This window comes from Procambarus clarkii, chromosome 40 (genome assembly GCF_040958095.1).
Source record: "Procambarus clarkii isolate CNS0578487 chromosome 40, FALCON_Pclarkii_2.0, whole genome shotgun sequence".
Classification (NCBI taxonomy): Eukaryota; Metazoa; Arthropoda; class Malacostraca; order Decapoda; family Cambaridae; genus Procambarus; species Procambarus clarkii.
The window spans coordinates 39556270-39583545 of NC_091189.1; the positions used below are offsets into that span (position 1 = coordinate 39556270).

General features: G+C 46.9%; 1 protein-coding gene across 7 annotated transcripts in view; it reads right to left on the reverse strand.

Moving 5' to 3' along the window:
* The window catches only part of bur (GMP synthase burgundy), a 213317-nt gene that overhangs the window by 88846 nt on the left and 97195 nt on the right, over positions 1–27276 (reverse strand). For all 7 annotated transcript variants that reach the window (XM_045742218.2, XM_045742216.2, XM_045742220.2 and 4 more), the window contains 2 exons: positions 9964–10117; positions 3406–3549 (listed from right to left, as the gene is read on the reverse strand). In XM_045742218.2, the coding sequence (XP_045598174.1) occupies positions 3406–3549; positions 9964–10117 (298 nt within the window). The remainder of the gene's footprint in view (positions 1–3405; positions 3550–9963; positions 10118–27276) is intronic.

Below are 27276 nucleotides of genomic sequence, written 5' to 3' on the forward strand. Positions count from 1 at the left end.
ATGCAGTTTTCGAATGTGATTCAATCTTGATTGGATCCCACTACAAAAAGCTTCATTCTGTGGGACATAGGGCACTGTGTAACAGTGCAAGTGTGTTGCACTGTTTCATGTTATAAATGTAAGTTGTAATTGTGAGTTGAGTGTGTATGCATGTGTGCATGTTAGTAGAAAGTGTGGTGGTAGTGGGCGAGACGAATGCAGCACGACACCTTACATCCACAGTGAGCTATATTACCTTATTTGCATGATACACGTAAAACCCAGACGATAATTGTTTAAATCGTCATACAGTATGATGATAACCACATTACCCCGTGAATCAACACATGGCAATAGCCACTGTCTAAGGGTTAATCAAGTGTTACATACACAGATACAAAGTAGAACAAGACAATAGATACAAACTGAATGATAAGTTTAAATTGAAGAGGAAGACCTGGGTAAATACTGGTAAGGAAATAGGTCTTTTTGTGAAAAAAATTAGCAGGTAACATAATAGACGTGGGAATGCTAGTGTGTTTGAAATGAAGGTTACTAAAAGGCAAACACAAATCAGTTTGGCTGGGTACAAACAGGAGCTGCCTTGCATCAGCCAACAGACCTTCTGCAGTTCTCTTTATGTTTTCATGTTGAATAGCCATAGCCATAATGGTAGAAGCCAAGTGCCAGAGCCATATAGCACAGGCCTACCACTACCCACCACCAAGGCAGGGGCATGCAGGAGCCCATCTGTGCAACACTGCGTTAACAGAGAATGGCAGCCTCTGTGGCAACTGCTCAGATGAGTACAGTAACAGACAGCTAACATAATCCACCCAAGGAAAGAAATAATTCAGTGAACTAAGGAAACCAGCTACCTGGACAAGCATTCACAGACAGGTGTGCCAGATGCAAGGAAAGCATCACAGCTGTAGAAACCCTGAAGCCTCAAACACCTAAGAGGAAAAAGGACAGACAGCTATGGACAAGAACAATCACTTGTAGCACAATTCAAGTGCATCTCTTGATGAAAACCCAATACCCATGAGGGCTGGGCACGTTTACATTAAGTTAGACGGCAAAGTTAACTACAAGACTCGTCAACAGTTGGCCTCGCAATGCTATGAAAATTACTTCCCAAGCTGACTTGGTAGTGTAGATTGTGTATTACAGGAGGGAAATCAGCTCATAAATATGCATACCAATAAAGTGCACTGCTCTAACATCTTTAAATTAATTATGGACTTGAGTCAGTCATGTTTGATCTTGCCTGAAATGCTATGCATGTGAGTGAGTTTGCAAGACTGTATAATTAGAAATGTTTTAAACACTCAACCCATGTACCTTCTTGAAAATAAACAAACAAAAATCTGTGGAGGCCACACTGCCAGCAGGCCATTGCTAATATGACGGTCTTCATGTGTCTGGTACTTCATTATTTACAACGAGTTAAGCATTCTTGCCTTGGAAGCCACAGTCAAAGAGTTGGTCATTTTACTCGGTGTGGTGTGATCCTATTCAGCCAGCGTTCAGCGAGAGGAGACAAGGGATCAGCCATCTCTATTTCCCAATGGCCACAACCGGAAACTATGACATTTGTGATGTCTTGTCCTAGCACTTCCACAAATACAATAATATAATTTGCATTTTGCCAATATTTAGGGTATAAAAACACAAATTAACAAAGATTAAATTAACAAGTTAAATCAACAAAGTTGATTTACAGCTGGTCTCCCAAATGAGTCAAGTGCAGTGTTTGCAGCCCTAACTAAAACAAAGTATTACTGTACTATGATAGTAAAATATGGATACCACAGTACAATCTTTTCAGATATGACAGGAAACAAATCTGTACATCAGACACCCTCAGATGCACCGGGCTGCTAAACACCACAAACGATATGGTTGAGGTGTTGATAATCAAAATAGAATGTGGCTATTGTTCTTGTATGTAGTAAAGTTCTTGTATGTTAAAGAGCCTAAACCTGTATTCTCATGAGCGCAGGCAGGAAAGATACATAATAATTTACACATGGAAAATAGTAGAGGGGCTGGTCCCAAACCTGCACACAGAAATAACACCACATGAGACCAGGAGGTATGTCAGGATGTGTAGAATACCCCCGTTGAAGAGCAGAGGCACAACAGGTACTGTACTCTGAGAGAGAACTCTATCAACATCAGAGGCCCAAGACTGTTCAACACGCTTCCGCTACACATGAGGGGCATAACTGGCCGACCCCTCACAGTGTTCAAGAGAGAACTTGACAAACATCTCCAAAGGATATCTGATCAACCAGGCTGTGACTCATACGTCAGGCTGTGAGCAGAAGCGTCCAACAGCCTGGTTGACCAGTCCAGCAACGAGGAGGCCTGGTCGACGACCGGACCGTGGGGTCGCTGAGCCCCGGAATCACCTCAAGGTAACCTCAAGGTAAGTATGTAAGTGACTAGAGTTAAATCCTCAGCAGTTTGAAGACCAATTAATAAAAATGTAATACTGCTTAGAAAACCTCACAAACCCAGCCCCAATTATCATCTTGCAAGGGGAATTCAACCAATAGTACCTATAATGGAAGAAATAGTGTAAATAGTGTACAGTTATGTCTGAGAGAACAAGTAGTAGTCTAAATGAAGTCTCACACAAATAACTTATTACAGATGTGTGACAGACTTGCATTACCCGCTCAACTGCCCTGCATTATAATATGACACCTCGTAGTGTCATATTACAGCATAATGACGTTTCTCCATCTTCCTATGTGTGGTTTGGTCATCACATGAAGAGTATATACTGTATATACAATATGGGTGACAAAACCACCACGAAGGAGAATGGAGACAATAACAAAGCAAGGCCCTCAGCAAAACTAATGCTCTTGAGATAGACATCACCACTAAAATATGAAGCAGAGGATGGGGCACCAACAGAGGTTTGTGCATCCCAAAACTGTGACCAAGACACTGAGGGAGTTAATTACCTGGTGGCTATCTGGCACATGGTGATTAGTGTGTTTATGCCACAACAATGATTGTCGTGCTACCTTAGAGTACCTAATTATCTTAAATCAGTGACTCGCATTCTTGTGCTTGTACTTGTATTTGTCTCAGTTTTGTGTTGATCTTCCTTGCTTCCCTCTCCTCAGAGGAGGAGTCAGATTCTGATCCTGGCTCCCAGTGGTACAAGGGTCTCAGAGACCCGGTACATATCCCAAAGGCTTTGCTAAACCACTAGTTAGCTAGAGTTACTGAAGGGGGCATTCCCAGGAAAACAATTTGTTTACTACTTTTGCATGTGGTGCAAGAACTTAAGAGAACACGGATCTCCTCATAACTGTGATTGCAGTCTATCCATTATGATCTGAAATGGCAAGTGAATACTGAACACACTATTTAGTTAAGAAAAATAAATCAGTCAGCACTTACCAAGACTTTATTAGATCCTACATGTTCTTTGATATGGTTTATACATTGAAGTTCTCTATTTTGGAGTGTGTATGTTCCTGAGAGCCCACTGATTTCATACAGGAAATTCCTCATCATCGTCACGCCCTGCTCGGTGAGATCAACCTGCAAAAATTTATTCGTAAGATATAACTGCAAAAAAACAGCATTGAATGTAATGAAACGCCATTTTCTGAGTGAGACCCGGAGGCTCCCCGGAGCTATTCAGGCTGATATGTATATCATTAGACTTTGGCATCAGTATGAATGGAGTTCTAGGCCTACCAGAGACCACGAGCCAGAACTTGGCCCCCCTCAGAGGCACAAAGAGCAATGGCCTATAGAAATGCACATAGCATTTGGAGCATTCTATGTTTGCCATCAACTGTGTCAGGCACCCAGAAGGTAAGCGCCTCAAAAAAAAAAACCCTATTCTGGCAAAAATCGACTAAAATAGACTAACGAGTGGACAGAACTCCCCAAATGAAAACGAGCAAATGAGCATGACGTCACACAAGTCACGTCGCATGTCTCTGCAACTTCCCCCTCCCCGGAAGGGAAAGGGGGAGCACCAGACCCACCGCACCGGTAATCCACCCTTCAGTTCGAGAGGCTGGATGTCAAAACACGCGAAAAAACAGTCGACCGGGGGAAAGACGGGGGTTGCCGGGGAGCCTTCGGGTCTTACCCAGAAAATAGCATTTCATTACTGAACATTCAAAGCTGGTTTTCTTGGGGGAGACTCTTTGGCTCCCTGGAGCTACGTAACCAAATACAAAAACTAAAGGGACTTAACCAGGAGGCAGTCAGTGCTCGCACCTCAACTCGAAGTCGAGAAAACAGGTTGCAACCGCTGACCCAAAGTGATACAGGCCCGACTAGGCCCACGAACATTTACAAGGTAGCATGAAGCCAGGACCCTGTTCGGCCGCCAAAAACCGTGTGCCCAAATGTCAGCCCAGGACATGTTACCAAAGACGGCAGCCAATGCAGCAAACTTACAAACGTAATGGGCACTGGGATAGACCACAGGCTGGCTAGACCGAATAGCCCTGCAGACGACCAGAGACACACGAACCTTAGAACAAGGAAGAAGGGAAACCGGATCAACCCAAAGCACGTCTCCGGACACATAAGCCGTGGTGCACAAATAATGGCGGAGAGCCGCAACCGGACACAACACATGATGCACCCCCGGCCTGACCAACCAAGCATCAACAACCCAAGGACCCCTCCAGAAAAAAGCAGTCTCATTGCAGAAAAGTAGGAGACAGCTGCAAATGAACAAACCTACCACCAAGACCAAAAGAGCAGAAACCCGTGGCGGAGAAGAGCATTAAGCTCCCCAACCCAGAGGCCAATGCCAACAAGAAATGAGCCTTAGAAAAACAATCCTAAGCCGAAGGCGCCACAACAAACTGAGGAGAAGACATAAAAGAGCACTCTGTCCAAAGACCAGGATAATTCAGGCGGCGCATAAACAGGCCGGAGGTGAAACAACGCCCAAGACAGCTTACGATATGGTGCAGAAGTAACATCAATACCAAAAGCAAGCTGCAGCAGCTCCGCCAACGCTGTACGATATGAGGCAACAGTATTCGGCATAAGATGACGGTCCTGAAACAGCCACGAGAGAAATGACAAAACAACCTTAACCGAAAACGAAGTACAGCGACGAAGAGACAAAAAGAACCGTCAAGAAACTTCACACTGCCGCTGAGACAAAGCCTGCAGGTAAAACACCATCAAAGAAGTCCCCCGATCACCATACAGATGGTGATAGACTCGAGTCAGAAAGACCTAACGCAAAGACTCTAGGAGAAGATCAAACCAGTCTCGTAACAGACCGGACCAATCTGCTTAAATAGGCAAAGATGCGAGAAAACCTCCAGGTTTGAGCAAGCAGCTCCTGAAACTGAGGCTGGGCCGGCCACCACCGGGGAGCAGTCCGAATGGGGCTGGATCGTTGATCCGCGGGCGACCTGAACCCTCCGAAGCGAACCACCCTCTCCCTCCGTGAACTCCCGCACCATGCTGTGGGCCCGACAGAAGGATGGACCCCACCGCCCCAGGTCGCCCTGGTGAGCACTGGTCACAAAACTCCAGCCGAGAGACGAAGTGTTCGTGAACACATCGAACGAGGGCTCGGGTAGGCACCAAGGCACTGAACCCCGAAAAATCCAAAGCCCAAAATCGCCCCCCCAGGTAAACCTGGACCACCGTCAACACCTTGCGCCACTCAGATACGTGCAGGTACGACAGAAAGCACTGCATGCATCCAACGACAACAACGGGCAGTCCGCAAGCCAGGACACCTCCGGAATCTCATAACGAACCCAGTATGGAGACGAAGACCCAAACCTGAAAGAAGACAGATAAATTACAGGGGCATATTCGGGGTCGCACAGGAGGTAAGCTGCCGCCCGCACCTCAGAAGGCGGGCAGCCGAAAACCTCCCAAAGGACGGAACTGAACCCAGGGAGGAGCTGAACCCAAATACACCTTGTTCTCAGAGAGGGGGAAAGAAAACCCCACCACTTGTAACAGAAAGCCCCGCTCAGAGGGTTGGACCAGGTGAGGGTGAGGGTATTGGTCTAACAATTTGGTCTAATGTGAATAATTTTAGTATTTCGCCATCCATGTATTTAACCCTTTAGTTGTGCTCCGCATCATATGATGCATTGAGTGACTTGTAGTAAATTGCGCTCCGCATCATATGATGCTTTGGAGTACTACGCAAGATTTAAACGGCCCACGGATACACGGAGTTCACCACACCATCAGGGCTATTGTAAACAGACGCCATTTTTTTTTTAAATCGTGGGCCACATTCCCAGGTGTGAGGACCTCAATACTGAGCCACCAAGGCTGGCACACATAGTATGACCTCACAGTACTGCTGTTCAGCTTGTGACCATAGCATCGCCTAAAAATGCCATAATATATATGTTCATGCTATTATTTAGCGATGATAGTATTACAGAAGACCCCTGACTGTGATAAAAATGACCAGGAATCTGATAATAGCAGGATTGTTGTGATAATTAGTGCTGTAGTGGGAGGAGTAATCATGGTGGGGAGGGAGGTAGCATTATCTGCCGACTGTGTGTAACCACCTTTTACTATCTGGACTCACTATACCAGCTTAGTTCGCTATGGTGAACAAAACATGCAGATACTTATATATAATGTCTGTATATAGTGAATAAAAGCAAAAACTGTATGGTGGGAGAAGGGTGGCGAGTCAGGTGAGGTGAGGGAGGGAGGGGAGTGACAGCCAGTGGTGGGCTTTCACTGGCTGCCACTGCAACTGCCACTCAGCATACCAACTTAGTGGTTCGTTATGGTGAACACAAATGTAGATACTTTTATACGTGTATATATATAGTATAATAACAGCAAAAGGGGTGTGGGGAGAAGCCATTTTGGTGAGGGAGGTGGCAACATCTGCATGATTTATCATGCTGGATAGGGGTGGCCACTATGCTCTTTAGACACTATACCAGCTTAGATGAACAGTTATGGTGAACAGAACATGTAGATATATAACATGTAAACATATATAACGTCTGTATATAGTGAATAAAAGCAAGAACAGTATGGTGGGAGGAGGATGTGGGCGAGTGAGGAGTCATTGAAGGAGTGGCGGTGAGAGGCTGGCTGGCAGATGTGGTGGCTACACCTCGCTGCTTTTTGACTTGCAATATCAACTTAGTGGTTCATTATGGTGAACGAAACATGCAGATACATATATATAACCTGTGTATATAGTGTAATAACCAACAAAGTATTTGTTTATTGTTTTATGAACACAATAATTGAATCAATATGCTCACCATAATTTTGAGTACAGCAATGACTCACACATTTTATTATATAAATGTATCACAGTACACACTATTGAATAATATTACAGCAAAAAAACAAAGAAAAATCAGAGACATTGAAATAATTAGGTAATTATCTCTTAGTGGCCACTCCTGCCTGACAGCTGGGGCTGAGCAAACCGCCTCGGACGCACGCTGAGTCAGCGCCTCTCTTTTGCCAGACTTCCCCGCCCTATAGCGGGCAAAATATGCCACTTACGATTTTTTTGTTTTTCCATGATCAGGGAACACAAATTAACAGGTTTAGAAGATTATTTTTTATGTGCCTGTGGGTAACAATGGCCAAACAGCCCTTAGCAACAGAAGGGTAAAGGGTTAAATATGCCAAAACTAGAAGATAGAAGAAAAAGAGGCGATATGACAACTAAGTACAAAATAGTAACAGGAATCGATAAAATTAACAGGGAAGAATTCCCGAGACCTGGAACTTCAAGAACAAGAGGTCATAGGATTAAACTAACGAAACAAAGCTGCCAGAGAAATATAAGAAAATTCACTTTAGCAAACAGTGGTAAACGGGTTGGTACACATTAGGTGAGGTGGTGGAGGCCAAAACAGTCAGTAATTTCAAAGCGTTAAATGACAAAGAGTGCTGGAAAGACTGGACACCATGAGCATAGTTCTCATCCTGTAGCTACACTTAGGTAATTACACTCACCATGCCTGCTGGTCATCATCTCCACCTTCCTCCTCGCCTACCCTCAACCTCACTTTAATTCCCACCTTTGACTACACCATCTTACCTAAATCTTACATCTTACATCCTAATCTAACACCATAAATGCACCTCAAATTGGCTTCTACTGCTCAAAGTCTTCCACGAAACAAAGACGGGAGACATCTCCCGTCACGCAAGGTGCAGTCACACCTCCACAGATCTTCAGTATCAGCTCTTGATGCTGGTAATGGCTCAACAGGGCCACCACTTATGGGCTATTCATACCCGTGCCGCCTTTTGGGTGGCTTAACCCTTAAACTGCGCATGGCGTATATATACGCCCTGAGTAACATGTCCCATGGTGCGCATGGCGTATATATACGCCATAGGGTGCCAGGCCTGATTCAAATGGCCCGCGGCTACACGGGGTTCACAGTAGCTTCCTCAGGGCTCTTGTAAACAGATGCCATTTTAAAAAAAAATCGTGGGCAATATTCTCAGGTGTGAGAGGCACAGTACTGTTGGAGCAACCAAGGCCGGCGCACGCAGCATGAGCGAACAGCATTGATGTTCAGCTTGTGACCACAGCATCGCCGAAAAATGTCAAAATAAATATATAATTGTTATTATTTAGCGATGACAATATTACAGATGACCAATGACTGTGATATAAATAACCAGGGTTGTGATAATAGCAGGATTGTTGTAATAATTAGCGCTGTGTGAGGAGTGATGCTGAGAGACGGAGGGAGACAGCATCGTTTACTGACTGTGTGGCCACCTGTTATTGTTTGCGTTCACCATACCAGGTCAGTGGTTCTCTATGGTGAACACAAATGTAGATACTTATATATAATGTGTGTATTAGTGTAATAACAGCAAAGGGATTATGCTGGGAAGAGCCATATGGGTGACGGAGGTGACGTCGTCTGCACGATTTCTCTAGCTGTAAGAGGGTGGCCACTATGCTCTTTGGGCGCTCTACAAGCTTAGGTGTACAGTTACGGTGCATAAAACATGTAGATATTTATATATAATATGTGTATATAGGGTAATAACACTGCAAACGGTATTGTTGGGGGAGAAAGTTTAGTGCGTGTGACTTTGAAAGAGTGAGGGAGCCGCCAGCCGCCATCTGTGTATAGCGACGACTCTTAGTGCCTGAACTAACTATATCAGCTTAGCTGTACAGTTGTGGTGAACAAAATATACACATACTTATATATAACGTCTGTATATAGTGTAATAACACCACAACTGGTATTGTTGGGAGAGAAAGTTTAGTGCGTGTGTTGAGGGAGTGGCAGCGAGTGGCTGGCTGGTGTGTGGCGGTAACTCCTCGTTGCTTTTCGACTCTCAATACCAACTTAGTGGTTCGTTATGGTGACCAAAACATGCCAATACTTATATATAACCTGTGTATAGAGTGTAATAGCAGCAAAATTATTTGTTTATTGTTTTATAAACATAATAATTGAATCACTAATATGCACATCATACTTTTGAGTATAGCGATTATTAACCATTTTTATTATATAAATATATTACAATACACACTATTGAATAATATTACTGCAAAAAAACTAAGAAAAAATCAATCGGAGACATTGAAACAATTAGGTAATAATATCTTTGTGGCAACTCCCATCTGTCAACGCAGGTGACGCTGACCGGGTCTGACGACCGCTCTGTCAACGCCCACTTTTTGCCAGACTTCCTCGGTCAATTGCGCCCAAAATATGTCGCCTACGATTTTTTTTTTATTTTTTCCGTGCTCAGGGGACACAAATTAACATGTTTAGAAGACGAAAAAAAAATTGAATTTTTTTTTTTCTTGCGCACAGGGGTGTAAATGTCCATATGACCCCTGAGCAGTGTAAGGGTTAATCTTCATTAATCAATCAAACGAAACAAAAAACAAAATCACTGGGCAATGTATAATCAATGATACAAAAACCAAGAAGAGCATATCCATTAATTATTCAGTAAACTTACCTCCGGATGAAATTGAACCCCATAGAGGCGAAGCTTGTCATTTGCAATGGCAGCGATGATGTTCCCTGACGTGGCAACTACCTTGAACCCGTCGGCTACCTTGTCTACGCTATCTCCATGAGTGAGCAGTACATTTTGTTTCACCCCCAAATACCTGATGAAAGACAAAGTATTTTAGCAAAAAGAAAAATCTCCAAACAACAGGTATTGTATATTAATCAAATCAACTACATTATCTTCCATATTTCAAGCCAAAAAGCTAAACCATAAAGTAATAATTTTATTTTATACATGCGAATCTTTGCATACACTTTATATATATATATATATATATATATATATATATATATATATATATATATATATATATATATATATATATATATATATATATATATATATATATATATATATATATATATATATATATATATATATATATATATATATATATATATATATATATATATATATATATATATATATATATATATATATATATATATATATATATATATATATATATATATATATATATATATATATATATATATATATATATATATATATATATATATATATATATATATATATATATATATATATATATATATATATATATATATATATATATATATATATATATATATATATATATATATATATATATATATATATATATATATATATATATATATATATATATATATATATATATATATATATATATATATATATATATATATATATATATATATATATATATATATATATATATATATATATATATATATATATATATATATATATATATATATATATATATATATATATATATATATATATATATATATATATATATATATATATATATATATATATATATATATATATATGTCGTACCTAGTAGCCAGAACGCACTTCTCAGCCTACTATGCAAGGCCTGATTTGCCTAATAAGCCAAGTTTTCATGAATTAATTGTTTTTCGGCAACCTAACCTACCTAACCTAACCTAACCTAACCTTTTCCGCTACCTAACCTAACCTAACCTATATAGATAGGTTAGGTTAGGTTAGGTAGGGTTGGTTAGGTTCGGTCATATATCTACGTTAATTTTAACTCCAATAAAAAAAAATTGACCTCATACATAATGAAATGGGTAGCTTTATCTTTTCATAAGAAAAAAATTTGAGAAAATATATTAATTCAGGAAAACTTGGCTTATTAGGCAAATCGGGCCTTGAATAGTAGGCCGAGAAGTGCGTTCTGGCTACTAGGTACGACATATATATATATATAGTGCGTTCTGGCTACTAGGTACGACATATATATATATATATATATATATATATATATATATATATGTCGTACCTAGTAGCCAGAACTCACTTTTTGGCCTACTATTCAAGGCCCGATTTGCCTAATAAGCCAAGTTTTCCTGAATTAATATATTTTTTCTAATTTTTTTCTTATGAAATGATAAAGCTACCCATTTCATTATGTATGAGGTCAATTTTTTTTTATTGGAGTTAAAATTAACGTAGATATATGACCGAACCTAACCAACCCTACCTAACCTATCTTTATAGGTTAGGTTTGGTTAGGTAGCCGAAAAAGTTAGGTTAGGTTAGGTTAGGTAGGTTAGGTAGTCGAAAAACAATTAATTCATGAAAACTTGGCTTATTAGGCAAATCGGGCCTTGCATAGTAGGCTGAGAAGTGCGTTCTGGCTATATTTATATATATATATATATATATATATATATATATATATATATATATATATATATATATATATATATATATATATATATATATGTATATATGTATATATGTATATATGTATATATGTATATATGTATATATGTATATATGTATATATGTATATATGTATATATGTATGTTGTACCTAGTAGCCAGTACCTTGTACTTGGCCTACTATGCAAGTCCTGTTTTGCATAATAAGCCAATTTTTCCTGAATTTATATATTTTTCCAAATTTTTTCTTATCATCGAACCAGCCACGTAACGGACCGGACCAATCTGAAAAAGGCGGAGCCGCGGGAAAACACCTGGGTTCAGACACCAAGCAAGCAGCGCCTGAAACCAAGGCTAGGCCGGCCACCAAAGATCCAAGAGGACTACTTTCCCCTCCTGGTAGGCCTCCAAGTGAGCCAAGACCTGGAGTAACAACAGAACAAGGGAAAAAATGTACATGTAACCCCACCTCGACCAGTCCTGCCAAGAAGCATTGATCTCGATGGCCTAGCAGTCAGAGAAGGGCGCCACATATACCGGGATACCTGGTTGGTTGGTTGATACCTGGTTGATGGGGTTCTGGGAGTTCTTCTACTCCCCAAGCCCGGCCCGAGGCCAGGCTCGACTTGTGAGAGTTTGGTCCACCAGGCTGTTGCTTGGAGCGGCCCGCAGGGCCACGTACCCACCACAGCCCGGCTGATCCAGAACTTCTCTTAGAAAATCGTCCAGTTTTCTCTTGAAGATGTCCACGGTTGTTCCGGCAATATTTCTTATGCTCGCTGGGAGGACGTTGAACAACCGCGGACCCCTGATGTTTATACAGTGCTCTCTGATTGTGCCTATGGCACCTCTGCTCTTCACAGGTTCAATCTTGCATTTTCTTCCATATCGTTCACTCCAGTACGTTGTTATTTTACTGTGTAGATTTGGGACCTGACCCTCCAGTATTTTCCATGTGTATATTATTTGGTATCTCTCTCGTCTCCTTTCTAGAGAGTACATTTGGAGAGCTTTGAGACGATCCCAATAATTTAGGTGTTTTATCGCGTCTATGCGTGCCGTATATGTTCTCTGTATTCCCTCTATTTCAGCAATCTCTCCTGCTCTGAAGGGGGAAGTGAGTACTGAGCAGTACTCGAGACGGGACAACACAAGTGACTTGAAGAGTACAACCATTGTGATGGGATCCCTGGATTTGAAAGTTCTCGTAATCCATCCGATCATTTTTCTGGCTGACGCGATATTTGCTTGGTTATGCTCCCTAAACGTTAGATCGTCGGACATCATTATTCCCAAATCCTTGACATGCTGTTTTTCTACTACTACTACGGGAGACGCCTCGACCACGCCAACGCGAAGAGTCTATCCACTTCCAGGAGCCCGTACATCCGGAAGAGCCAACTGAACGAGTCGGCATCAACCATCCATTCCAAGGACAGGTGAATGAACAGGGACAGGCCGTCCGTCAGAACATTGGACACCCCCCTGAACATGAACGGTTAGGAGAGGCTAACCCCGAGAACTCGGCAGACGAGTCACCTGAAGCGACCAGCACCAAAGAGCCAAGGACCGCGTCGAACTCCCTCAGCTCAGGAAATTACCACCGGGAGCAGTCCGAGTGGAGCCTTATCGCCAATCCTCAAAAGACCCAAACCCTCCGAAGCGACATCCACATTGCCACGAACTCCCTCAACATGCTGTGGGCCCAACGTAAGGATGGACCCCAAGTCCCAGCCAAGAGACGACGAGTCCGTGAACACATCGAGCAAGGGCTCGTGTAGGCGCCAAGACACTCAACCCCCAAAAAATCGAAGAGGAAGCCGGCGACACAGCAGCCGAAGAAAGGCCCCCAGAGGCCGAACCCAGTTGTTGCAAGAGAGGCAGAAGGGACGTTCCCAAAGGAACCAGAACAGCCAACAAAGCCAAACCAGACCCGGTGGGTAGACCATCACAGCAAACGTCCGGCTCCCGCACAAACTTTTGTGCAACCGTTGAGTGACCCGGGAGCCCCCAAAAACAAGCGAAGGCGGGCACGCAGCTAAAGTAGAGACTTCAGAGGGAGAGACAAGAAAGGGGCTCGAAAGTCCCACGCAGTCAAGACTCGGTCAAGTCTGAACCTGAGAAGGAACCAGAGGGACTTCCGTTAGTTCAACCAGGAACTCGGACCCGGCGAGGTGGGAAAAATCAAATCCCTGACACACAGACTGGCTGGGAGCCCAGACCAGCTAGTCGTAGAGGTAGGCCAGCACCCAAACACCTAACAGACACAGATGAGCCACAACGAAAGCGATAGCCGAGATGCCCCACAACAAAACCGAGCCAGTCCCTGAACCCTGGATGAATCAGGATGTGCCAATACGAGTCCTTGTGGTCCAGGGACACCATCCAAGCGCCCGGCACCAACAGAAGCTGAACCTAGGACAGGGTGGTCATCCGAAAGGAGAGGCAAGAGACCCAGGGGTTCAGACGAGACAAGGCCAGAATGAACCGCAGGTCCACACAGTCCATTTTGGGACTGGGAACAGACCAGAAACTCATCTGAAACGACGTCATTTCGACCACGCCCAAGCACACCTACTCCAAGATGACCCGACAGCGCAGGAGAAGAAGCCTGCCCTGCCAGCCCCGAAACCCCCGAAGGAGAAGGGGCTACCTAACGCTACTGCAGGCCATCGAAAATGACCCAAAAATACTACAAATCGCGAGACCAGGTGTGAGCGAAGAGAGCTAGCCTCACCCCCATCGCCCCGTCAATGGAACAAATCGCGAAAAGGCCGAAGCCCCTCACGAGAACCCGACCCACGCACAGGGCGAACACTGTGCCAACCAGACGAAGACGGGTCTGAAGGAAGCACCGACTCGGAAATTGGCACCAGTAGCCTACCACAACAAGCAGAACCCTGAGCCCTGGCACGACCCCTCCGGGAAGATACCCCCAGGACCCCTGGAGAACTAACAAGTCAGACACTGGATGACAGCTAGAAGAAGCTGCCTGCAGATACTGCTCAAACTGAACGAAAACGGATCCATGATAGAGGCGTAATCTGGCTCGCACAGGAGGTAAGCCGCAAAGGCGTGGGGAAGCCAAAAATCTCCAGAAAGACGGACCGAAGCACCCGAAGGAAGCCCCTACCGAAGCTGGGTAGGGGCAGACACCAAATCCAACTCGTACGAAGAGGGAGGGGACGACCCAACTCACTCCTTGCAACAGTAAGCCCTGCTCAGAGGGTAGAAAAACCTGGTGGGGTCCAATGGGACCCAAAGGGTCCCCAAGTCAGCCTCTCCCCAACCCCGGGGAATCACCACATCAGGACCCAGGGCCGAGACGTCCCCCAAAGCCCCGGCCTCAAAAGAAAAGGCCAGTGCAACCGTTGAAGCTGGAAGGAAGGGGGCCCACTGGTCAGACCCAAACGCCTCGGCAGGGAGAACCGACTCAAAATGCGTCCGTCGCTACTCCAGAAGGGGCATCCCCTGAAACCGCCCGAGTCTCAAGACCATCTAAACCCTGCTCCAACCCTGAAACCCTCAGATGTTTCGGAGCCAGATGCAGGTGGGGAGGACCAGACCAAACCACAGCAGGAGGAGGATGAGATGGGTGGGAACTGAACAACACAACCAACACCCCCAAGTCCAGATCCCTTAACCCAAAACAGGGGAGCCACAAGGCTTCCGGGGAAGCAATCAACCTAAACCTAACGTGCAACGCCTGTGCTGCCTGTTCCCGAATAGTCATCAGAAGCCTGGGTAAACCGAGTCACAAACAAGCAACAAAACTCAAAAGGACTCGGGGTCGATGGTGTCACTGACCCAGCAGGCAGCATGACGGGAGCAAAAACAAGGAGAGTCAACGAGACAAGGGGGACAGAGCAACCCACAAACTCGCACAACGCGAGGGGGGGGGGGGACCCAGGGGTCACATCCATTGGACTAGCACGCCCCCATGATGATTCCCAGGGGTCCTGAGGTGGAACTCACGCTCAAGGAAGCCCAGGTAGGGTACTGCTAACCGGCACCCAAGTCTACCAACAAACTATCTAGAAGCTGAACCCCTGGAACATGTCCACTCATGTGGGCCTAGCAAGGGATACCACCAGAATCATAGAGAATCTATATTTACATACAAGGGGCAACCAAGCATAGGCAGACCCCCCCCCCCACCAGGCAGGGAAAACTAAAACAAATAAAATCTATCAAGAGGACAATGTACCCAGGCAGAACAGAACCAGCCGCAATGAGAGGTGACAACTAACGGCGCAGTACCTTGCTTCCCTACCAGTGCAAACTACCTCTTACCATGGGTGCAAGGCAAACAAGGGTGCAAGGAACACCATCACACAAAGGGCGGCCAAACGCTGAGCAGCAAACGACCAAGCAGAGGCAGAACCCAAGGAACTTGTGGAAGGGGATCCCAAGCCCCAAGGGCAGTACTTACTGGACACTTAGGGAAGGTAGCCCTAGGCACATGCAGCCTGAGTACTGAAGAGAGTATGCCACACCTAGGGAAGGTAGCCCTAGGCACATGCAGCCTGAGTACTGAAGAGAATACGCCACACCTAGGGAAGGTAGCCCTAGGCACATGCAGCCTGAGTACTGAAGAGAATATGCCTGGCTCGTGCATCCCCAAGGAACAGTCCCCACACCACTAGGCACAGAGCTGGAGACAATTCAGGAGCCAGAGCACACACGAAGAGGTCTATCCACTTCCAGGAGCCCGTACATGACTTCGCCTAGCACATCAGCCTCAGAACTGAGGTTTGGGTAGCTGGCGCGAGTGGTCTGGGGCTCTTCATTTCCCCTCCCGGGGAGGGGGAGTTGCACAGACAGCGGTAGAGCGAAGTGGTGACGTCATGCTCATTTGCTCTTTTTTGTTTGGGGGAGTTCTGTCTAGTAGTTCAGCTTTCAGTAGCAATTTCTTAACCAGAAAAGGGGTTTGTTTTCGGGCACTTAACTTTCTGGGTGCCTGCTTGATACCTGCTTGATGGGGTTCTGGGAGTTCTTCTATTCCCCAAGCCCGGCTCAAGGCCAGGCTTGACTTGAGAGTTTGGTCCACTAGGCTGTTGCTTGGAGCGGAGCGGCTCTTTACGGTTCTAATCTGCACTTTCTTCCATATTGTTCACTCCAGAATGTTGTTATTTTACTGTGTAGATTTGGGACCTGGCTCTCCAGTATCTTCCACGAGTATATTATTTGGTATCTCTCCCCATCCCCTTTCTAGTGAGTGCATTTGGAGAGCTTTGAGAAGACCCCAATAATTTAGGTGCTTTATTGTGTCTATGTATGCCATATATGTTCTCTATTCCCTCTATTTCAACAATCTCTCCTGCTCTGAAGGGGAAAGTGAATACTGAGCAGTACTCAAGACGGGACAGTACAAGTGATTTGTATAGTACAACCATTGTGATGGGATCCCTGGATTTGAAAGTTCTCGCAATCCATCCTATCATTTTTCTGACTGACGCAATATTTGCTTGGTTATGCTCCCTAAACGTTAGGTTGTCAGACATCATTATTCCCAAATCCTTTACATGTTGCTTTCCTACTATGGGCACATTTGATTGTGTTTTGTACCCTGTATTAGGTTTAAGGTTCTCATTTTTACCGTACCCGAGTACCTGGAATTTATCACAGTTAAACATCATGTTATTTTCCGTAGCTGGGTCGAAAACTTTATTAATATCTGCTAGAAGTTTTTCAATGTCTTAAGCAGAGGTAATTTTCATGCTGATTTGTGTGTCATCTGCAAAAGATGATACGAAGCTGTGACTTGTATGTCTGTCTATATCTGATATGAGAATATGGAAAAGCAGTGGTGCAGGGACTGTACCTTGAGGTACAGAGCTTTTAACTGTGCTTGGACTATTTTATATGGTTGACTGTTACTCTGTGTTCTGTTCGACACAAAACCGAGTATCCAGCATCCTACTTTACCGGTTATTCCCAGTGACCTCATTTTGTGTAATATTACTCCACAGTCACATTTATCGAATGCCTTTGCGAAGTTCGTGTATACAACATCTGCATTCAGTTTTCTTCTAATGCCTCAGTGACTTTGTCGTAATGGTCAAGTAGGTGTGAGAGGCGCGATCTTCCCACTCGAAATCCATGTAGGCCTGGGTTGTGAAGGTCATTGGTCTCCATGAAACTGGTGACCTGACTCCTAACTACTCTCTCAAATACTTTTATTATCTGGGACAATAGTGCAATTGGTCTGTAATTCTTTTCCCAATGCTTTGCTACCACCCTTGTGTAGAGGGGCTATGTCTGCTGCTTTAAGCACATCTGGTATCTTCCCCCGTGTCCAAGCTCTTCCTCCACACTATACCGAGTGCCTGTGCTACTGACACCTTGCATTTCTTCATAAATATTGAATTCCACGAATCTGGACCCGAAGCCAAGTGCATGGGCATGTTTTCAATTTCTCTTAAAATCTGCCATGCTCGTGTTGATATCAGTTTTATTTACAGGGGTTTGGATATCACGCATAAAAAAAGTTGTTCGGATCTTCCACTTTCACACTGTTCATTGGAGTGCTAAACATGTCCTCATACTGCTTTTTTAGGATTTCACTAATTTCTTTGTCATCTTCAGTGTATGAACCTTCACTAGTATGAATAGGTTCAATACTGGCAGTGGGTTTTGCTTTTGATTTTGCGTATGTGACAAAATATTTTGGGGTTTTCTTTATTTCCTGAATTGCTTTCTGTTCTAGCTGCCTTTTCTCAATCAATATGAGTGTTTCAATTTCTGCTTTATTTCTTCAATCTCCCTGTTTAAATTATACCTTCTTTGTAATGAAAGTCGTGTCTGCTTGAGCATTTCCATTATTTTTTCCTTTTATAGTGTCGTTTGCGTTCTATTTCTACTTTGGACCTCTTTCTGACTTTCCTCAGAGGAACACGTTTCAGACAGACTTATATGCTTCCGAAGTCAGTTTTTCTATTTGTTCTGTAGGATTTTTATTGCTTAGAAAAATTTCCTATGGAATGTTTGTAAGTTCCCTGTTTATTGTCTCCCAGCCTATCCTTTTATTATTAAATTGAATTTACTGAATAGCCCTTATCACTTGATCATTGTTTTAGGTCTATTCCTAATATTGATAGTAGTTTGCACTTCAATAAGCTTGTGATCCAAGTATGTGGTATCTGATATCGTATTGTCCCTGAATATGTCTTCATTGTTTGTAAAGACCAGATCTAGAATATTTTCATTTCTCGTTGACTGAGTGAAAATTTTTCACAGAATCTAAGCAGTTCTCTAAACGGTGGTTGGTTAGGTCCTGATAGATTTCCTGGTATAATACTATTGTTTGTTATTCACCTGTCCTGGTCAATGGCATTCATAAAATACTTCCAACCACATGCGGGTTTTTATAGACCATCGCTCCTCGTTTCTCTCTGAGGGGGCCAGGTTCGGGCTTGTGGTCCCCGGTAGGCCTTAGAACTCCATTCACACGACTGATGCTAACGTCTAATGTAGCAATATCAGCTTGGATAGCTCCGGGGAGTCGTAGGAGCTCCACCCAGAAATGTTTAATATTTTGAAATGTCTTAATTTAATTAGTGAATATTATTGCAAAAGCATATTGTTAGAAATACTACTCTGTACAGTAATGGTGATTATGTACATCTATTCCCTTTTACCAGTTCCATACAGCACTTTAGGTGAAAAAACATTAAGTGAATGTCTTGGTACATCCCCAGGACACTATCATATCCCAACTGATGTTCACGGAAAAGGTTAAGAGGTCAAGAGTGACACTTCAAGGTGAGAATGGAGACACCCCAAGTCATAGCTGCTCCCCCCCCACAGCAGCACCAGCCCCACACCAACAACCATCCACAGCAGCACCAGCCCCACACCAGCAACCATCCACAGCAGCACCAGCCACACACCAGCAACCATCCACAGCAGCACCAGCCACACACCAGCAACCATCCACAGCAGCACCAGCCACACACCAACAACCATCCACAGCAGCACCAGCAACACACCAGCAACCATCCACAGCAGCACCAGCCACACACCAGCAACCATCCACAGCAGCACCAGCCACACACCAGCAACCATCCACAGCAGCACCAGCCACACACCACCAACCATCCACAGCAGCACCAGCCACACACCACCAACCATCCACAGCAGCACCAGCCACACACCAACAACCATCCACAGCAGCACCAGCCACACACCAGCAACCATCCACAGTAGCACCAGCCACACACCAACAACCATCCACAGCAGCACCAGCCACACACCAGCAACCATCCACAGCAGCACCAGCCACACACCAACAACCATCCACAGCAGCACACACCAACAACCATCCACAGCAGCACACACCAACAACCATCCACAGCAGCACCAGCCACACACCAACAACCATCCACAGCAGCACACACCACCAACCATCCACAGCAGCACCAGCCACACACCAGCAACCATCCACAGCAGCACCAGCCACACACCAACAACCATCCACAGCAGCACCAGCCACACACCAACAACCATCCACAGCAGCACCAGCCACACACCAACAACCATCCACGGCAGCACCAGCCACACACCTCCAACCATCCACAGCAGCACCAGCCACACACCAACAACCATCCACAGCAGCACACACCACCAACCATCCACAGCAGCACCAGCCACACCAGCAACCATCCACAGCAGCATCAGCCACACACCACCAACCATCCACAGCAGCACCAGCCACACACCAGCAACCATCCACAGCAGCACCAGCCACACACCAGCAACCATCCACAGCAGCACCAGCCACACACCACCAACCATCCACAGCAGCACCAGCCACACACCAACAACCATCCACAGCAGCACACACCACCAACCATCCACAGCAGCACCAGCCACACACCAACAACCATCCACAGCAGCACACACCACCAACCATCCACAGCAGCACCAGCCACACACCAGCAACCATCCACAGCAGCACCAGCCACACACCAACAACCATCCACAGCAGCACCAGCCACACACCAACAACCATCCACAGCAGCACCAGCCACACACCAGCAACCATCCACAGCAGCACCAGCCACACACCAGCAACCATCCACAGCAGCACCAGCCACACACCAACAACCATCCACAGCAGCACCAGCCACACACCACCAACCATCCACAGCAGCACCAGCCACACCAGCAACCATCCACAGCAGCACCAGCCACACACCAGCAACCATCCACAGCAGCACCAGCCACACACCAACAACCATCCACAGCAGCATCAGCCACACCAACAACCATCCACAGCAGCACCAGCCACACACCAACAACCATCCACAGCAGCACACACCACCAACCATCCACAGCAGCATCAGCCACACACCAGCAACCATCCACAGCAGCACCAGCCACACACCAACAACCATCCACAGCAGCACACACCAGCAACCATCCACAGCAGCATCAGCCACACACCAGCAACCATCCACAGCAGCACACACCAGCAACCATCCACAGCAGGATCAGCCACACACCAGCAACCATCCACAGCAGCATCAGCCACACACCAACAACCATCCACAGCAGCACACACCAGCAACCAACCACAGCAGCATCAGCCACACACCAACAACCATCCACAGCAGCATCAGCCACACACCAACAACCATCCACAGCAGCACACACCACCAACCATCCACAGCAGCACCAGCCACACACCAGCAACCATCCACAGCAGCACCAGCCACACACCAGCAACCATCCACAGCAGCACCAGCCACACACCAACAACCATCCACAGCAGCACCAGCCACACACCAACAACCATCCACAGCAGCACCAGCCACACCAGCAACCATCCACAGCAGCACCAGCCACACCAGCAACCATCCACAGCAGCACCAGCCACACACCAACAACCATCCACAGCAGCACCAGCCACACACCAACAACCATCCACAGCAGCACACACCACCAACCATCCACAGCAGCACCAGCCACACACCACCAACCATCCACAGCAGTACCAGCCACACACCACCAACCATCCACAGCAGCACACACCAACAACCATCCACAGCAGCACCAGCCACACCAGCAACCATCCACAGCAGCACACACCACCAACCATCCACAGCAGCACACACCAACAACCATCCACAGCAGCACCAGCCACACACCACCAACCATCCACAGCAGCACCAGCCACACACCACCAACCATCCACAGCAGCACCAGCCACACACCAACAACCATCCACAGCAGCACCAGCCACACACCAACAACCATCCACAGCAGCACACACCACCAACCATCCACAGCAGCACCAGCCACACCAGCAACCATCCACAGCAGCACCAGCCACACACCAACAACCATCCACAGCAGCACCAGCCACACACCAACAACCATCCACAGCAGCACCAGCCACACACCAACAACCATCCACAGTAGCACCAGCCACACACCAGCAACCATCCACAGCAGCACCAGCCACACCAGCAACCATCCACAGCAGCACCAGCCACACACCAACAACCATCCACAGCAGCACCAGCCACACCAGCAACCATCCACAGCAGCACCAGCCACACACCAGCAACCATCCACAGCAGCATCAGCCACACCAGCAACCATCCACAGCAGCACCAGCCACACACCAACAACCATCCACAGCAGCACCAGCCACACACCAGCAACCATCCACAGCAGCACCAGCCACACCAGCAACCATCCACAGCAGCACCAGCCACACACCAACAACCATCCACAGCAGCACCAGCCACACACCAACAACCATCCACAGCAGCACCAGCCACACACCTCCAACCATCCACAGCAGCACCAGCCACACACCACCAACCATCCACAGCAGCACCAGCCACACACCAACAACCATCCACAGCAGCACCAGCCACACCAGCAACCATCCACAGCAGCACCAGCCACACACCAGCAACCATCCACAGCAGCATCAGCCACACCAGCAACCATCCACAGCAGCACCAGCCACACACCAACAACCATCCACAGCAGCACCAGCCACACACCAGCAACCATCCACAGCAGCACCAGCCACACACCAACAACCATCCACAGCAGCACCAGCCACACACCTCCAACCATCCACAGCAGCACCAGCCACACACCTCCAACCATCCACAGCAGCACCAGCCACACACCACCAACCATCCACAGCAGCACCAGCCACACACCAACAACCATCCACAGCAGCACCAGCCACACACCAACAACCATCCACAGCAGCACACACCACCAACCATCCACAGCAGCACCAGCCACACACCAACAACCATCCACAGCAGCACCAGCCACACACCACCAACCATCCACAGCAGCACTAGCCACACACCAACAACCATCCACAGCAGCACCAGCCACACACCACCAACCATCCACAGCAGCACCAGCCACACACCACCAACCATCCACAGCAGCACCAGCCACACACCAACAACCATCCACAGCAGCACCAGCCACACACCAACAACCATCCACAGCAGCACCAGCCACACACCAGCAACCATCCACAGCAGCACCAGCCACACACCAACAACCATCCACAGCAGCACCAGCCACACCCCAGCAACCATCCACAGCAGCACCAGCCACACACCAGCAACCATCCACAGCAGCATCAGCCACACCAGCAACCATTCACACACCAACAACCATCCACAGCAGCACCAGCCACACACCAGCAACCATCCACAGCAGCACCAGCCACACACCAGCAACCATCCACAGCAGCATCAGCCACACCAGCAACCATCCACAGCAGCACCAGCCACACACCAACAACCATCCACAGCAGCACCAGCCACACACCAGCAACCATCCACAGCAGCACCAGCCACACACCAACAACCATCCACAGCAGCACCAGCCACACACCACCAACCATCCACAGCAGCACCAGCCACACACCAACAACCATCCACAGCAGCACCAGCCACACACCAACAACCATCCACAGCAGCACACACCACCAACCATCCACAGCAGCACCAGCCACACCAGCAACCATCCACAGCAGCACCAGCCACACACCAACAACCATCCACCGCAGCACCAGCCACACACCAACAACCATCCACAGCAGCACCAGCCACACACCAACAACCATCCACAGTAGCACCAGCCACACACCAGCAACCATCCACAGCAGCACCAGCCACACCAGCAACCATCCACAGCAGCACCAGCCACACACCAACAACCATCCACAGCAGCACCAGCCACACCAGCAACCATCCACAGCAGCACCAGCCACACACCAGCAACCATCCACAGCAGCATCAGCCACACCAGCAACCATCCACAGCAGCACCAGCCACACACCAACAACCATCCACAGCAGCACCAGCCACACACCAGCAACCATCCACAGCAGCACCAGCCACACACCAACAACCATCCACAGCAGCACCAGCCACACACCTCCAACCATCCACAGCAGCACCAGCCACACACCTCCAACCATCCACAGCAGCACCAGCCACACACCACCAACCATCCACAGCAGCACCAGCCACACACCAACAACCATCCACAGCAGCACCAGCCACACACCAACAACCATCCACAGCAGCACACACCACCAACCATCCACAGCAGCACCAGCCACACACCAACAACCATCCACAGCAGCACCAGCCACACACCACCAACCATCCACAGCAGCACTAGCCACACACCAACAACCATCCACAGCAGCACCAGCCACACACCACCAACCATCCACAGCAGCACCAGCCACACACCACCAACCATCCACAGCAGCACCAGCCACACACCAACAACCATCCACAGCAGCACCAGCCACACACCAACAACCATCCACAGCAGCACCAGCCACACACCAGCAACCATCCACAGCAGCACCAGCCACACACCAACAACCATCCACAGCAGCACCAGCCACACACCAGCAACCATCCACAGCAGCACCAGCCACACACCAGCAACCATCCACAGCAGCATCAGCCACACCAGCAACCATTCACACACCAACAACCATCCACAGCAGCACCAGCCACACACCAGCAACCATCCACAGCAGCACCAGCCACACACCAGCAACCATCCACAGCAGCATCAGCCACACCAGCAACCATCCACAGCAGCACCAGCCACACACCAACAACCATCCACAGCAGCACCAGCCACACACCAGCAACCATCCACAGCAGCACCAGCCACACACCAACAACCATCCACAGCAGCACACACCAACAACCCTCCCATACCCTCCCTGTCCCTCCCCCTTCACTGGATCCCCCGCACCTCATCCCAGTATCCTCTGAGACCCTGTTATCCACCTCACAGGTCCTCACACCCATGGAACAGCCTCCCCCACCAGCAGAACACTCACCAAGGAGGCGATTTGAGAAGGGACAGAAGAAAGTGAGCCTCAAAGCGATGTACACAAACATAAATGGAATTACAAATAAAGCAAATGAGCTTGGAGAACTGGTACTAGAGGAAAACCCAGACATAATAGCCCTCACAGAAACAAAGATCACGAAAACGATAACAAATGCAGTGTTCCCACAGGACTATTATGTTATGAGGAAAGAGAGGGAAGGAAGAGGTGGGGGTGGTGTAGCTCTGCTGGTAAGACAAGGCTGGGATTTTGAGGAGATGGATATTCAGGGCTGTGAAGGTTTCAGTGACTACATAGCAGGTACTGTAACAAATGGAGGGAAAAAAATTATAGTCGCAGTCATATATAATCCACCACCAAATGACAGAAGACCTAGACAGGAATATGATAGAAACAACATGGCCACCATTAACGTAATAGAAAGAGCAGCTTCTGTTGCTAGCAGGAATGGATCTGGACTACTAATTATGGGAGACTTCAACCATGGGAAGATAGAGTGGAAGAACAGAGACCCGCATGGAGGACCAGAAACATGGAGAGCTAAGCTGCTGGACGTGGCAACAAGAAACTTTCTAAGCCAGCACACCAAAGAACCAACAAGAATGAGAGGAGAAGATGAACCAGCAATGCTTGATTTGATATTTACCCTAAATGAATGGGATATAAGGGAAGTTAAGATGGAAGCGCCCTTGGGAATGAGTGACCACAGTGTATTGAATTTTGAGTACCTGGTAGAGCTAGGACTTATCTCCCCCCAAAAAGAACTAGGAATCAAAAGGCTGGCATACCGAAAGGGGAATTATGAACAGATGAGAAGTTTCCTAAGTGAAATACCTTGGGACACAGACCTCAGAGACAAGTCTGTACAGGGTATGATGGACTATGTTACCCAAAAGTGTCAGGAGGCAGTAAACAGGTTCATCCCGGCCCAAAGGGAAAAATCCGAGAAGCAACAGAAGAATCCATGGTATAATAGGGCATGTATGGAAGCGAAGAAACTGAACAAAAAGGCGTGGAGGAACTTCCGGAATAACAGAACACCAGAAAGCAGAGAGAGATACCAGAGAACCAGGAATGAGTACGTCAGGGTGAGAAGAGAAGCAGAGAAAAATTTTGAAAATGATATAGCAAACAAAGCCAAGACCGAACCAAAGCTACTCCACAGTCACATCAGAAGGAAAACAACAGTGAAAGAACAGGTATTGAAACTTAGAACAGGCGAGGACAGGTATACAGAGAATGACAGAGAGGTGTGTGAGGAACTCAACAAGAGGTTCTAGGAGGTCTTCACAATAGAACAGGGTGAGGTCACTGTGTTAGGAGAAAGGGAGGTAAACCAGGCGGCCTTGGAGGAGTTCGAAATTACGAGAGAGGAGGTCAAGAGACACCTGCTGGATCTGGATGTTAGAAAGGCTGTTGGTCCAGATGGGATCTCACCATGGGTACTGAAAGAGTGTGCAGAGGCACTTTGCCTGCCACTCTCCATAGTGTATAGTAAGTCACTAGAGACGGGAGACCTACCAGAAATATGGAAGACGGCGAATGTGGTCCCAATATACAAAAAGGGCGACAGACAAGAGGCACTGAACTACAGGCCAGTGTCCTTGACTTGTATACCATGCAAGGTGATGGAGAAGATCGTGAGAAAAAACCTGGTAACACATCTGGAGAGAAGGGACTTCGTGACAAATCGCCAACATGGATTCAGGGAGGGCAAATCTTGCCTTACAGGCTTGATAGAATTCTACGATCAGGTGACACAGATTAAGCAAGAAAGAGAGGGCTGGGCGGACTGCATTTTCTTGGATTGTCGGAAAGCCTTTGACACAGTACCGCATAAGAGGCTGGTACATAAGCTGGAGAGACAGGCAGGTGTAGCTGGTAAGGTGCTCCAGTGGATAAGGGAGTATCTAAGCAATAGGAAGCAGAGAGTTACAGTGAGGGGTGAGACCTCCGATTGGCGTGAAGTCACCAGTGGAGTCCCACAGGACTCTGTACTCGGTCCTATCTTGTTTCTGATATATGTAAATGATCTCCCGGAGGGTATCGATTCATTTCTCTCAATGTTTGCGGACGATGCTAAAATTATGAGAAGGATTAAAACAGAAGAGGACTGTTTGAGGCTTCAAGAAGACCTAGACAAGCTGAAGGAATGGTCGAACAAATGGTTGTTAAGA